The following is a 16,190-nucleotide window of genomic DNA, read 5'->3' as shown; positions in this document are numbered from 1 at the left end:
TAAACATGCCTTTAGGATCCATATCATATGGAAGGTTGTCAACAAAAATGGAAATTAGCTTCAAGCCTGGACCACTTCGTCTTTGACCAGCAGCTCTTCCTCTGTAGAACACCGGTTGCCAACCCCCTTCAAATCTCCTACCATCAGCTCTTCCAACTTGCCCCTCCATTACTGACCTCTCATTGTTATGAATTTCCATTACTTCAAACTTCTTTTCTTTTTATATCATGATGTATTTGAATAATAGATTACAATAATGAAAAATTAAACCAATGAGAATGTAAATTAAACCAATCTAATGTAGACATAATTTTACAAAACACAAAAGACAGTAATAACAAACCATCACCCAATTTGTTATCATTGTGGACTCAACATTAAAAAAAATCACCTCCCACCATCCATCGGCAACATCATATGTTCCCTCGCACTATCGTACCCAATTGTTGATGTGTTACTACTACTAGCAGTACAATCTAACTCAAACCCACTTAGCTTCCCACCAAGCAAGTGCTCACTCTCTTCACCATTCAAATCAATTTTAACCCATGGATGCTTCTTCATCTTTTTGTTGATCAACCCCTCCAATTCCATTGCTACTTCCTTCATAGTAGGCCTTTCCTCTCCTTTTACTATTAAGCACCTCTTTGCAATAGTAGCTACTTCTGTGAGCTCATCAACAATTCCTTCAATTTCTATTTGTTCATCAATAACTTGGAACAATCGATCATTTTTCATACACGAAAGAAAATACCTAGCTAGACTCCTCTCCTTCTCTGGCTTGTCAAATGACAACACCTTCTTTCCGATGATTAGCTCCACAAGCACTACTCCAAAGCTGTAAACATCACTTTTTTCTGTTAATTGGTTTGTGAGCATGTATTCAGGGTCTAAGTATCCAAGAGTTCCTTGCACCACCGTTGCTAATTGATCTTGGTCTAGTGGAACCAACCTTGATGCTCCAAAGTCCGACACTTTTGCAGTGTAGTTATCGTCTAAGAGTATATTCGTAGACTTAACATCTCTATGAATAATAGGAACCGATGCTGCAGAGTGCAAATATGACAATACTCCAGCCGTTTCAGCAGCTATTCGCAACCGATTTTCCCATGACAGATTAGATGCCTTGATGTGGTTATGTATATGCTCAAAGAGAGTGCCATTGGTGATGAATTCATAGACGAGTAAAGGGACTTGAGTTTCCAAACAACAACCTAAGAGTTTGACCACATTCCTGTGATTGATCTGTGATAGCATGACCACCTCATTGATGAATTGCTCTATTTGACTTTGATTCATAATTTGCGATTTTTTGATGGCCACTGTTGTGTTATCTACTAGAATTCCCTTATAAACTGTTCCAAAACCTCCTCTGCCAACAATTCTATTGTCATCATAGTTGTTGGTAGCCCACTTGAGCTCTTCTAAAGTAAAGATTTTGATCGCTTCTCGAGTCGGTCTCTCTAGTCTAGAGAGTTGTTGTTTCAACATTAATCCACCATTCTGCTTGAAGAACTTTTCTTTAAGCTTCATGTGCTTTCTTTTGCTGAAAATCCAATACAACCAGGAGCTACTCACCAAAACAGTCAAAGCACCAATGGCAATACCTATATTTCAAATAAGACATTTTAAGTAACAAAGACTATAAATATCTTGCCGATATATTGATTTGAAACTAAGCACAGAAAGAAAATTATATGACTCGCGATATTAATATAAATAATGTCATATAAACTTACAAATTTTACAATTTTTTTTTATTACTAATAATGTAACATGCAATAATAAAACTTTAAAATCTGAAGCATACCCATTGAAATAATATGATATGTATCATATGAGTGAGTTAGATAAATTTGTAAAATTTATTAATTTATATAGCATTACCCTGTTAATAATTTTAAAAGGATGTGGATCCAATTGGGGATATAGGTTACAAGTAAATTCTTCCAAATTCATTAATTATGTGAATTAGATGTCGTACTTTATTTATTTTACTTTTGACATATATGGCATTACCAATCACAATCTGAAGCACAAGAACTCGACCAGCAGTGCAACGTGTTCCATCTGTTCTGCCATCACCGTGATATCTCTTGGGGCAAGAGCACGTATAATTCCCAGGCGTGTTTAAGCATTTGCTTTCCTCTACACACTGGTTGAGATTTGGATCTGCACACTCATCTATGTCTGCAAAACAATCAAAACAGAGGAGAGAGGGCTCAATCAATAAATTAAAGCATCACAAAAGCAATATATATAGAATCAAAAGTAATTGAAGCCGAACAAGATCAATATGAAGCTAGATAAATGGATACTACTAACCTTTGCAACCATCTGAGATGTACGCGTTCCCTTCGTAACCCTTGGAACACTTGCAGATATACCCAAGACCAATTTCTGCCTCATAACAATCACTATTATCTCCGCATGCATAACTTGTCTGATTTTTTTTAGCTTCTTCACATGTCTCATTATCGCCTATTCCCCAATCCAGCAATATCGGCACCTCCATGGAATTAAAATCTTTAAGGTAAGTTGTGGAGAAATGAAACGCACCATCTTCAACCACAAAAGCGTAGCTGCAGGGATTGAAGTAAGCTATATTCACATGATGGGAGAAGCTATTCACAAAAACTTCGATCTGGCCGACTCCTTTTGGGATGGTGGTCTGGCAGCAACCAATTCCAGAGCAAGATCCATCATTAGGAACGCTGTCATAGCTGCTACACTGTGAGTTACACCCAGTTGCAACAACCGAAGAACCATTTTTATCAGCCATTTGGACAGATCCCAATGTGTCACAACCAATAGCAGTAAACTTGTTCTTGCTATTCGATATGGAGAATTTGGCAAGGGTCAGCCATGAATATAAGTCGTTTGGTAATAGGTTACCAGACTGGTTATAACATCGACGGGATATGTAATTCGTGATACGTAACTCACCCTCCTCATGCAATATATTTGTAACACCGATATTAGTGTCCCATAAATATGGCTGGGATTCACTACAATTAATGAAAAAATTATCATTCAGATAACAATTCGCTTCCATGCCGAATGGGTATGAGATGTCTAAATTCCCACAACGGTTTGTGCAGCCAAGATTTTTCAGCTCCTGCTCTGTTGGTGCTGCAATTGTTGCTGCTGATAATGAGAATATCACCACCACTACTAGTTGTACTAGTACTAGCATCATGATGATGGGTTGTAGTTGCAACTGCATTCCTTGCGAGGAAGCCATGGCTAGCTTGCCTCTTGGAATAAAGGTTTTCTGTATTCAAAATTCATATATAATTGTCAATTGTGAAACATTTCTAGGCAATCACGAAGAAAAGGTATTCAATTAAAGTAAATCAGTGCAAAATGGACAACATAGCTTATCGGAGTGATCTGCAACTAGTCTAACAACTGTATGGGGATGGTAATCACCATAATAAAAAATTAAAATATCAAATTAAATTTGCCGGTTGTATCAATTTAGTTTTGTAGTTCCTATTGTATTAATTTTTCCCTATAATATTTTATATTGTGTTGATTTAGTTCAGTAGATAAACCTTCACTGATAAGTTAGAAAAAAATAAAATAAAATAAAATATCCATTTAAATTTGACATCAATTTCTCAATGACTTTTAAAAGAGTTTATATAACCAAACCAAGCCTTGAGTCCATTAAAAGAGTCTATATATATTGATTAATTTCAATCAATTTTCTATAGAGATTTTATTAATTAGATTAAATTGACGCAATATAAAATATTTAAAGGTAAAATTGATACTTAGAGACTAATTATGTTTGGTTGAGTTTTCATAATCTGCTTGTGAATTTTTTTCAAAAAATTACATACTAGTTTTGACAAATATATACACAAAACAATTATTTTTTGAATTTTTTAAAATTATTTTCATCCCAAAAAAGAGAAAATTATATGAAAATGATGAGTTTTTTTTTTTTTTTTAAATTTCCTTTTACCAAACTAGTTTTTTTTTTTTTTTTAAATTCTCAAAACTTATCCGAAAAGAGATTGTTCATGATTCCAAACACTAACCAAAGCATACAACTTCAAAAGGCAAATCATGCTCTTATGATGCTGCGAAAAGTTGTCAGAAACGAAAAAATGATACTACTAGAGAGAGATCATGCAATAAAACCAAAACCAAATCAAACCCACGAAGATGTCACGCAAATGGTATACAAATACCAGAATTGGATCAATTGAACAATACAGATGCCTACCTCAGAGAAGGGGGAAAAAAAAACTTTAAAACAGTTTTATTAGCTTGGAGCAGGCCTCTCCCCACTTTTGCTTTTGTTGGTTGTAGAGAGATTGCTTTTGAAATAGTAATATATATATATATATATATATGGATTTGCTCCTTCATTTTGCAAGACTACTCTGTTTGTTTAGCACCCTCTCTTTTACCTGACTTTTGTTATGAAATTTATGTTTGAGCCATATAAATAATATATATTGAGATTTTTTGTATATGCTAATAGAATTTTCTTATGTCTTTTTGATTTGTTCTATTTTGTCTACATTTACTTCCTTTACAAGATAGAGAAACTTTTATTTGTACGGCTATTCTAACTAAAAATTTAGACATATTTTTCAAAATCAATGATATAGCAGTCTATTAAAGACAATTCTTTTTTTTTTTTTATGTATTATCTGATTATCAGCCAATCATCTCTTTTACACATTACTAAATTAGGAAAATTGGTCTAAAAAATAAAACTTTCTTATTATTTTGGATGTAAAAAACATCCAATTAGCGGTGATCCTCTCATTGATGTTAGTTGACTCAGTCATTTGGAGGAACAGTATTATTGATGTGTGCAGAGTTAAAGTCTAATTGAATTTGGAATCTGGTGGTGCATGCATGAATGTTTATTATTCCAAATTGAAGAGTCTTGATAACGATAATCGATTACCAATTCTCAGCAAGACTAATTCTAACCCCATGAATTGTCTAAATTTTGTATGTCAATGCTCCCAATTTCATTTATTCTATTTGTGTAATTATTCAATAAATTATTTACATATTGCTCCAAACTAATGAGCCAGAAAAATAAATATATATATATATATATATATATTAAAAAAAAAGCAGCTACATTCAAACAATTTTTCCCCTCGAATCTCTCCGAATGAGAGTCTTACCGGAAAGAGTCAGAAAAAATTGTGTGAATGAATTATTAATCTAAAACATGTTGATTCATATTTATTTAGTAATTCAAAAATAAAGAATGACACAATTATTGAAGAATTCTATTATACATACTTCCATACCATATGTACCTTAGTTACCCTATTTTTCTCTTTAATTACGATCAAATTGTTATAGTTAATTGTTATATAATAATTTAAATATAATACAAAATTTAACTAATTATTGAAGAATTTAAAATTGAGTTTTGTGTTATTTTTTAAGGAAAATAAAGTCAACTTATTTGCAGCAGCAATAGCTGCCTGAGTAATTTGATAGAAAGCATTGACATGTACAATGATCCTAATGGCCGAGTAGGATCTACAAACATCATGTTTATTTTTAAAAATTAGGTTGCAATCATGGACTATGAATGAAACTCGGTAAGGAGGGAAGTAGCAATCTCATGGGAGGACATCGGTTTACTAATCTAATTTCATGGGATTGGAGGACTAGAGATGAAATGATCTTATTGTCCTTAATTTTACAAAAATAATAAAGTCATCTTTTACGTAATGATAATTTTTATATAATTTTATAGATTCAATCCCAAAAACTAATATCTCACACTAGTACACAAACAAATACAATTTTTTGTTACATCTCTAATTTAAGAACAACACATTAGTAATTCTCTTACTCAATTTTACTATAGTACTAATAATCACATCTAATTTGGATATTTGAAAAGTTGCTAAACAAGCAAAAAGCAAAAAAAAAAAAATATATATTAGAGTGAAAGAGGAATTTTATTGTACTTCAAAAAAGCAAAAAAGCTTCTAGCTAAGCAATTGCCAAATACACTATCAAAAAAACAACAAAAAAAATAAGCCATCCCAAAACACCTTAGTCCGGTAAATAAACAGGACCTTAGTAAAAATAGGACTGATAAATACTATTGGATAATAATTTAGTGGGCTGTATCAATCCATAATAAAATCACATCCGTGACCGTTAGGTGGAATGTCGGGAGCTTGCAGACCTTGCTGTGCCTCAGGAACAGCAAGACGGCTATGCCCCTTAGGGGGTGTTGACGAACCCGGTCAATCCGTTAAAACTGACCAATTTTATTTAATCTACTTGCTTTTAAGCGGTTATAACAATATAGGCAGATGGCTGCAGGTAGTGAGTTTTTAAATTTTTTATGTCCAGACGGATGACGGATGGAAATCTATTCAATCTAATTCGATCTGCCAACCCCCTTCAAAAAAATGGTATTATGTTTTTATAATTTGTATGTCAAAAAAAAGGTATTTTATTTAATAATAATATTAGCTAGTGGTTTTTTTTTTTTCCCCTAAATATTCCTAAAAATGAAGCTAATTACGAAAATAACCCACTTTTGAAAGTATTTAGCAAACTAGCTGGTTTTGTGAAATCGCATGTTGAACTTGCGATTTAGCTATTGCTGACATGACAAAAAAAATTGTATCTTCGAAATGCGATTTTGAAATCACATGTTTAAGATGGGATTTTGAAATTGCATATTGAACATGCGATTTCAATTGCCTAAGTCCCAAATCCCTAATCCCTATTTGAAATCTATCTCTAGCTTCTCACGGTGAACTGAACCAACTCCACCACCGTTTTCCTCCACGCCGACCTTCTCAAGGCCTTGCAATCCCACTTTTGATTTCGATCTTCTTAAGGCCTTGCAATCCGAGATCAAACGCAAACAATCCTCTAATCGCTTTCAGGTACTCTTTTCTTTTCCATTCATACAAACATTATTGATCTTTGATTCAATCACTTGCTTTGCTGATAATTGATTGTTAAACCACGTATCACAACTTTCATTTGCACCTATTTCTAGTGCTGAACATGTGGAAAAAAAAAAAGTAAATATGTTGTCCAGAAAAGAGGAATAGGTAGTGCACAAGTACCAATTGGACTTACATTTTCGGCAAAATGCTACAATTTATCAAATTTACTGTTTTTAATCTGGCAATTGCAGTTTGTTTGATTGTTAAGAACACTATTTATTGTATATTTTGTCTAAACATAAAAGGGTACTTTCAGTTATGTACATAGGATACCTAAAATTTTGCATTTAGAAGAAGAAAATTTTCTATATAATTGAATTACATTTGCAACATAATTCCCAATTTTTATGTGATTACGAACAAAGTTATTTATAATGAATTTTTTTCCCACAAGTCCTTCAAAATCTGGATATGAAATTGTACCTTTAAAATCTAATTTCACTACAAAATCAGGTTTTTAAGATGTGATTTTGAAATCGCATCTTCAGCTTGCGATTTCTTTGCGCCATGTTGGCACATCATTACATGTCAGTATGAAATCGCAAGTTGAAGTTGAGATTTCAAGTGCGATTTCAGAGAAAAATGTTAGTTTGATAAAAAATTTCAAAAGTAATTTATTTTCATAAATAATCTTATCTTTTGAAATATTCAGGAAAAAAAAAAAAAAGCCCAAAACAAAAAATAAAATAAAAAAAACAAAACTCATATTAGCTATTCATGAAATATAAAAGTGAGCCTTATTTTTATTATAAAAAATAAAGAATAACAAATTTTGGACTCAAATAAAGTCCAAAATAGTAAAAAAATTTGCCGATAGTCCCTATATTTTGGTCACTATGTCATTTTGGTCCTTCTAATTCCAATTGGCCCAATTTTGAATCTGAATTTATGATTTTGTCTCAATTTAGTCTAACTGATTACAATTGTTATCATTTTCTTATAAAAAATACTCAAATAAGTGACATGCAACATGTTTTTAGGGGCAAAATTATGAACTTTTTCAACTTAGTAAGTTAACCTCAACCAATTCAATGATCGATTTTCGTTAAAAATCTTAATGACTTTATCAATTAGACCAAATTGACTTTATCAATAGGGACCAAAATGACATCAAGAGCAAAATGTAGGGATTACCAGTGTAATTTTCCCTAAAAAAAACTCTAAAATAGTTTTTAAATTATTAAAATAGTAAAGTACAATCCGCCAAATCAATTTCCATCCACCTGTCAACTCACACGGCTTGCTCAATCTGCATTTGCTAAGTAAGAGGTGGATGCAGATTGATTTTTTTCAATTTGCTTAAATTTGAATGAATGACAGATGAGAGGCTATCCGACCTAACCTAATACGCAAACACCCCTAATATCCCTATCTTATTCAATATATGTAATATACTATATATATTTATTTTGAAAAGTAAAAGTTAAACATATTTATTATGTAAAGTAAAAGTTAAATTTGGTGTCATTTTGCTTCTCTCTGTCCTAAGTAAGTGGAACTTGAACGACCTTAAACCTAATAAAAAATACACTTACCACTTGAGTAGTGCACAATAGATAGTGAATTTTTTAATGGTTAATATTATTATGGATATAAATTAGTTATTGTTTTAAAATAAATATAACTCAATCATATGATTAATTTTTGTGCATAGTTGTTGATAGATGAATTCAAATCATAAATGTGAATACAAAGGTGGGCCACAGAGGGGACCTATTACTAGTGCTTACGAATTGAATTGGATTTGGTGGCCTCTCATCTACCATCCATTTGAACTTAGACAAATTAAAAAAATCAATCGATATTCGTCCGCTTAGTGAATAGATTTGGATTAAGCAGGTCAAGTGGATTGACGAGTGGATAGACTAAACCTTGGAACTAACAAAGTGGATTGGCGATGGACTTGTTGGAAATATTTTTCAATAAAAAATTAAATTAACAGAATAATTAAATTACAATAAATAATTAAACACAGAACAAGAGATAAATTACAACTTTTTGTAGAATCAAACTTAGAACAAATTTGTGATTGAGACCAGTGTTTGAACACTGCGTTTTAAGATAAAAATTCGTCCTCTCCTAAGGTGCTCGAGAATAATGAACGTTCTTCCTCTAGGATACAACAATCACCCCAAGCAAATGCAGCATAGCGTAATGTTTGTCCAGTGAACCAGGCTGTATTTTCAAACTCTCAAAATACAGACCCAGAATGCAAGATGAAGAACGAAGGAAGCAGTGAAGAGAGAAGATTGAAGGAAAGTAAAAAAAAATGATTATTTTTAGAATGGAGGGTTGCTATATATAGGCAGTGAAGTGCCTTTTTCGGAATGAAAGAGAGTTGTGATGAACAATCATCGGATTGGAGACGCGACTGATCAGAGATAAAGAAGAGTTGCTGTAACGCCCTCAAAATAAACCCATTATATATATATCATTGACATGCATTACTTAAAGAAAACAATTTATTAATTCATTCATCAAAGTATTACTAAATAAAAGCATTACATGTAACATCGAATAAAATGCCCTACAGGCTTACATCTTTCCAAGCCAACACTTGGATACAAAAATACGAGTTCTAACTCAATACAAGAAAAGCCCTAGGCTTGAATGTTTACATGTACTAATAAATAAAGACAATTAACTAAAGATAGTCTTCTTCAAAATCCAGAAACCAAACCCTCCCAAGCTAAGTCCTTGGAGGTAGCTTATCACCTGAACCTGAAAATGATGTTCCCATAAAGGGTGAGCCACAGCCCAGTAGAAATATACTAAACCAAATATAAGCATTGAATAAAGCAATAGCATTCAATAATTGGTTAACCAAGATGATCAGTTATATCTTTATACAGTTTCATGACATTAATGTCTAAGACACGTTTTACTTTCCAATATATAAATTCAATATGGCTCAGAACCTGGCCAAACTTACAACAGTGTACTATCTATATCAAATTCACATTCTTCCAATATCAACAAACAAATGTGACTCAGGCTCAACCCAAAACACTTCATACTTCCAATTTGATACACATTTTAGTGCTGTATCAACAAAACACTTCAATATAAATAAGCACACATAAAAGTGATGCTAATGGAGTCCATCCCCTATCTCCTTCCAAACAAAATCCGGTTTAGAGGTCCATCCCCTATCTTCCCCTAAACCGTGGAGTACATCCCCTACCTCCTCCCACACAAAACAAAGTATGTAAACACATAACATATACATCACACAATCAATACACATAATGTCTGTATTAATTCAACAGTCAAAATTAATGACTCAACCAATGTGATTAGTTTCAGTTATACCTAATCCACATGCATTGTCTACAACAATCACGACTATCCTCCACCGATAGCCCAAAACAGTTATTTCTAGACTTGGAAATAACTATAACAACAATTCAATAGGCGAGTGATTTAAATTATCCAACTACACCATTTAATCAATAATTTCCCAATTTCATGAATTTAACCAAATTCCTCAATTCCCTTAAATCAATTATACAGATTAATTAATTATTACAACTAGGGTTTTTCCCAAAATTATCAAAGTAACCCCAACATATCAAAATACCAAAACTTAGAACAAAACTTATAAAATGGAGTAGGAAATCCCTACCTCGAAGAAAACAACCCAAATGGAGAAGACAGAGATGAATACCCAAATACCAAAGTGCTCCAAATCGCCAAATGTTCAGATTAAATGGAAGCCCTCGACTCACTCTATCTTTTTAATAAAGCAACTAGGGTAGAAACATACTCTAAATAGATCAAACCTAAGAGAGAAGGTGAGTGGGGAGAGAGAGAAGTCGGACCTAGGGTTTGGAATAAAAAGAAGATGAAAAAGACTGATCAAAACCCGCTGCTGTGTATATAAACTGGACAGGCTCGCTCGAGCGAAGACATTGTCGCTCGAGCGACCAGACACAAGAAAACCTCGCTCGAGCGAAGAAAAGCTTGCTCGAGCCAAGAATGCAATGCTTCAGGTCTGCAACCCTGGAGCATGCTCGAGCGACAGAATGCTCGCTCGAGCAAGGAACTCGAAAACATACACCTCTCTCGCTCGAGCGAAGAAAATCTCGCTCGAGCGAATAAGCACTGCCCTCAGGTCTATACCAGACGCAGTCGCTCGCTCGAGCGAAGCAAAGCTGGATCGAGCCAGAAGACACAAAATACAACCCTCGCTCGAGCGACCAACCCCTGGCTCGAGCGAACAACCCAAAAACTGGACAGCAACACTTGGTTTACAAAACCAACCAACCTGAAACAAACCTGCCCAACTCATCCTATAACTCCAAATGAGAAAATAAAGGACGACAACAACAATTATACAATGGCAGAATATACGGAACCTAAGTCCGGATTCAATAATCAAATGGGGAAAGACCAGGGTCGCTATAGTTGCAACCGAAAATTTTGAATTCATAATTTTTGGAATTTGAATTTTCTTTTCTTGCAAAAAAGTATTCGAAATATTCAAATAATTTTGGAGCAAAAAATAAGGACGGGTTAGACCGACACCCACACCTACGCCCGCCCTGACCCGGCCGGACAGACGGGCTGCGGTAGCGCTGCGCGCGTGTGATGGTTATGGGTTTGTCCATAACTCCTCCTCCTACAAAACTTGGGTACCCCTTGGGGCCCAACCCAAGGTCTCCAACTTAGAACTTATATACTCATAAAAACTCTTCCATGTTTCCTATGTGGGACAAGGTTTAGATACCAACTCAAAGGAACCATACCAAACATATTCATGTTCATGAGGCTCACTTCGGTATCAATTTCTCATTCACTCGAAAATGGTTTTGACCACCCGAGTATGTATTCTTGTTCTTCACATGGCAAGGAATATGTTGCCACTCGGACCCACCAAAACTGAGGTGTGGGTCCTACGTTAATGATAGCTTAAAGTTACCAGAAATTAATGGTGATAAACCATTTTCTCTTACAGTCTCCCACATGAATGAAATTGAAAACGAACATGCAACAACATGCAGACACTGAGAGTAAAAAACTAAAAATATCCTACAAAGGATAGGTAGCTTTTGGCTTGGAACCTTCCCTTGTGAAAAACTATCAGGTTTACTGGTTGATTAGTGAACATGATGTCTTGAACTATTCTGTCATTGGTGTAAATTGAGGCAACATTCTGTCACACAGTTTTATTTCCATACACAATCTGGTTCGATTCGGTTGTGCCCATTTTGGCCCTGGACAATTCCTGGTTTTCCTGAGTGCTCTAGAGAATTTAGCCTTATTCCAATTCTCATAGAACTGGCCCAGTTCACACTCATATAGGTGATTCTCATTAAGAGTATTCTGTTATACCCCACTTGGGTTTCTAAGATATGAATATCATTAAAAGCTAAGCTAAACCTGATTAACGCTGCAGACATCACTATGTCATCATAGGAAAAGATAAAAAATTTCCTTTAGTGATACTGATGAGTCACACATAATTTGGTTGTCCCTTTGAACCTAGACCTTGGGATCTCCAATTAGCTAGGTTAGGTTGCCATTAAGATGACTCTTTAGTTAGTAGGCTTTAATTCCATTCCCCTCGATGATCTTAACACTTGCTCTCTGGTCAAACCTTTGGTTAACAGATCCACGATATTATCTTTTGACCTTATGTACTCAATGGAGATAATTCCATTTGAAAGCAGTTGCCTAACAGTATTGTGTCTACGTCGAATATGACGAGACTTACCGTTATACATATTATTCTGTGCTCTTACCATTGCTGCTTGACTGTTGCAATGAATGCAAATGGCTGGCATAGGTTTTGGCCACATTAGGATATCCTCTAGAAAGTGACGAAGCCACTCTCTTTCTTCACCTGCTTTATCTAAAGCGATAAACTCAGACTCCATTGTAGACCTTGCAATGCATGTATGTTTGGATGACTTCCATGAGACTGCTACATCCCCCAGGGTAAAAACATAACCACTAGTAGACTTGGAGTCTTTAGTTTCTGAGATCCAATTAGCACCACTATAACCCTCTAACACTGCTAGATATCTCATATAGTTCAGCCCATAGTTTAAGTTTACTTTAGATATCTAAGTACCCTAACTATTGCTATCCAGTGGTATGTGCCTGGATTGCTTGTGTACCTACTTAATCTGCTAACTGCATATGCTAAATCTGGACGTATGCAGTTCATGAGGTACATTAAGCTTCCGATGATTCGAGAGTATTCTACTTGTGATACACCTTCACCCATATTCTTCATCAAATGAAGATTAGCATCTATAGGAGTCTTAGCAAGATGATCGTCATGCTTGTTAAATTTCTCAAGTATTTTATAAACATAATGTCCTTGAGACAAGGTATATCCTTCAGATGTCTTTGTAATTTTTACTTCAAGTATAACATCTGCTACTCCCATATCTTTCATGTCAAACTTAGAGATCAACATTTTCTTGGTAGCTTTGATCATTTCATTATTACTACCAAGGATGAGCATATCATCTACATTTGATGGATCTCAAGATTATACAAAGCTGCAATAGCTATTAACATTCGAATGGATGTTATTCTTATTACAGGTGAGTACGTATCGAAATAATCTACTCCTTCAGTTTTCCTGTAACCTTTTACTACAAGTTTCGCCTTGTATTTGTCAATTGAACCATCCGGCTTCATCTTCCTTTTAAAAATCCACATGTAACCAAGAGGCTTACAGCCTGGTGGAAGATCCACCAATTCCCATGTATGATTTTGTAGGATTGATTCAATTTCACTATTGATACTTCTTTCTAGGAAGGAGCTTCAAGAGTGGACATTGCTTCTTTGAAAGTTCGAGGCTCCTGTTCCAGTAAGTACGTTAAGAAATTAGGACCGAAAGTTTTTCTTATCCTAGCCCTTTTACTACGTCTAGGTTCCTCCTCGACTTTTTCCTCTGGATTTCCTCAACTTGTCCTTGACCATAGTCAAAAGTAGTATCATAGGTACTTTTAGGCTCTAGTGTCAATTGACATGGAAACACATTTTCAAAAAATGATGCATTCCTTGATTCGATAATTGTATTGACATGAATCTCTGTGTTCTCACTTTGACGCACTAAAAACTGATAGGCACTGCTGTTGTTTACATAACCTATGAAAATACAATCAACAGTATTAGGTCCAATTTTAACCCTTTTCGGTTCTGGTATTGCCACCTTAGCCAAACACCCTCACACTTTCAAGTATTTGTAGGAAGGCTTTCGACCTTTTCACAATTCATAGGGTGTTTTATTAGACTTCTTATGAGGAATTTTATTGAGAATATAATTAGCGGAAAGTATTGCTTCCCTCCACAAGTTCTGAAGTGACCCTGAACTTATTATCATGGCATTCATCATTTCTTTCAAAGTTCAATTTTTTCGCTCAGCAATTCCATTTTGATGAGGTATATAAAGCGCGATGGTTTGATGTATTATTCCTAATTGTGAACATAAGTCACCAAATGGTGCTTCATATTCACCACCTCTGTCACTCCTTATAGCCTTTATTTTCTTGCCAAGTTGATTCTCAACCTCAGTGTTAAATTCAATGAATTTTTCCAAGTATACATAGCAATACCGATTGCTATCATCAATAAAGGTTATGAAGTACTTTTTACCTCCTCGTGTTTGAACAAATTTCAAATCACATATATCACTATGGATTAGATCTAGAGGTTCAGTACTTATTTCAATTGACTTAAAAGATGCTTTAGTCAATTTTGATTCAACACACACTTCACACTTACGATTTGTATCAATATGAAACTTAGGTAGAAATTCTAAGTTAATTAATCTACGCAAAGAACCATAATTAACATGTCCTAATCTACCATGCCACATATATAAAGACTCAACAACATAAGCAGAAGATGTGTTGTTTTTATTAAAAGTAGGAAGCATTGTCATTACATTTAGTTTGAAGAGCCCATCGCTCAAGTACCCACATACATCTCATTTTTAGTGAGTACAAATTTGTCAAACTCAAACACAAGGCGAAACCCTTTCTTGCTCAGCAATGATCCAGATACTAGGTTCTTCCGAATTTCTGGTACATGCAGCACCTCTTTCGAAGTAAGCTCTTTGCTTGATGTCATCTTGAGTACTACCTGTCCTTTGCCTTCAACCTTGGAGGTAGAAGAATTGCCCATATAAAGTTGTTCTTCATTATCTACCACTTGATATGTGGAGAACATCTTTTTCTCAGAGCAAATGCGGCATGTAGCACCTGTGTCCACCCACAATGTTTTGGGGTTGTTTACCAAATTCACTTCAGACACCATTCCGGACATTTGTAAACCCGAAATCATTGCACAAAGATTTTCCTCCTCTATTATGTTGGCTTGAGCATGTTTCTTTGTCATGGTTCGTTGAGCCCAACGCTTGTGACAATCTTTGGCACAATGTCCTTGCTTGTCACACACATAGCATTTGCCTGTGAAGTTTTGAATCTCTCTAGTCTTTGAACCAGAGCTTTGTATTGAACTGTTACCAGGATACTTCATTTTCTTGTTGTTGTGCTTAGGCTTCTGTTCCACCACATTAGCCTTGGCCTCCATGAGATGACACTCATTTTTCTTTTCAGACCCACGGTTGTCTTCTTCAATCCTCAACTGAACAATCAAGTCCTCTAGTGACATCTCTTTGCGCTTATGCTTTAAATAACTCTTGAAATCCTTCCAAGACAGCGGTAATTTTTCAATTATAGCTGCTACATAAAAGGACTCGCTCAAAGACATACCTTCTACATGAATTTCATGCAAGATGAGCTGTAGATCTTGGAATTGACTGATCACTATCTTGGAATCCACCATCTTATAATCCAGGAAGCGGCCAACAACAAATTTCTTTGTTCCTGCATCTTCCGTCTTATATTTGCGATCCAAGGAATCCCTCAGCGTTTTTGCTGACTTGATTGGACTATACACATTGTACAACGTGTTGTCCAATCCATTGAGGATACAGTTCCTGCAGAGAAAGTCCGCACGTTTCCATGCATCTACTGCAGTGACAACTTGCGCATCACTCTCATCCTCCTTCAGAGTTGGCATATCTTCTCGTAAAAACCTCACCGAATTCTGGCTAGTTAAATAAAATAACATTTTTTGTTGCCACCTTTTAAAATCGGTACCACTGAATTTTTCAGGTTTTTCCCCATGGTTCACTGGAACATGCCCATGAGCCGGGCCATGAGCCAAAGTAGGAGTAACAAGCGGAATAGAAAC

At 34.9% G+C, this 16,190-nt stretch overlaps 1 protein-coding gene across 1 annotated transcript; it reads right to left on the bottom strand.

The window, feature by feature from the left end:
• Positions 1 to 257: 257 nt before the first annotated feature.
• On the bottom strand, positions 258 to 3,269 carry LOC114316785 (putative wall-associated receptor kinase-like 16). Its single transcript, XM_082921221.1, has 3 exons — positions 2,326 to 3,269; positions 2,020 to 2,190; positions 258 to 1,607 (listed from the first exon to the last, which is right to left on the bottom strand). The coding sequence occupies exons 1-3, from the start codon at positions 3,242 to 3,244 to the stop codon at positions 388 to 390; spliced, it is 2,310 nt and encodes a 769-aa protein (XP_082777347.1). The 5' UTR covers positions 3,245 to 3,269; the 3' UTR covers positions 258 to 387.
• Between the last annotated feature and the right edge of the window lie 12,921 nt (positions 3,270 to 16,190).

This window comes from Camellia sinensis, chromosome 3 (assembly GCF_055761805.1).
Source record: "Camellia sinensis isolate YWXY chromosome 3, ASM5576180v1, whole genome shotgun sequence".
NCBI lineage: Eukaryota > Viridiplantae > Streptophyta > Magnoliopsida > Ericales > Theaceae > Camellia > Camellia sinensis.
This window is presented reverse-complemented; position numbering and strand designations above follow the sequence as displayed.

What these genes read in the sequence shown, in the direction of transcription:
- LOC114316785 (XM_082921221.1), bottom strand. Translation starts at nt 3,244, where the DNA reads ATGGCTTCCTCGCAAGGAATGCAGTTGCAACTACAACCCATCATCATG. An exon ending in CATCTCAGATGGTTGCAAAG is followed by an intron (nt 2,191 to 2,325) that starts GTTAGTAGTATC and finishes ATTGTTTTGCAG; the next exon opens with ACATAGATGAGTGTGCAGAT. An exon ending in TGTGCTTCAGATTGTGATTG is followed by an intron (nt 1,608 to 2,019) that starts GTAATGCCATAT and finishes TTTGAAATATAG; the next exon opens with GTATTGCCATTGGTGCTTTG.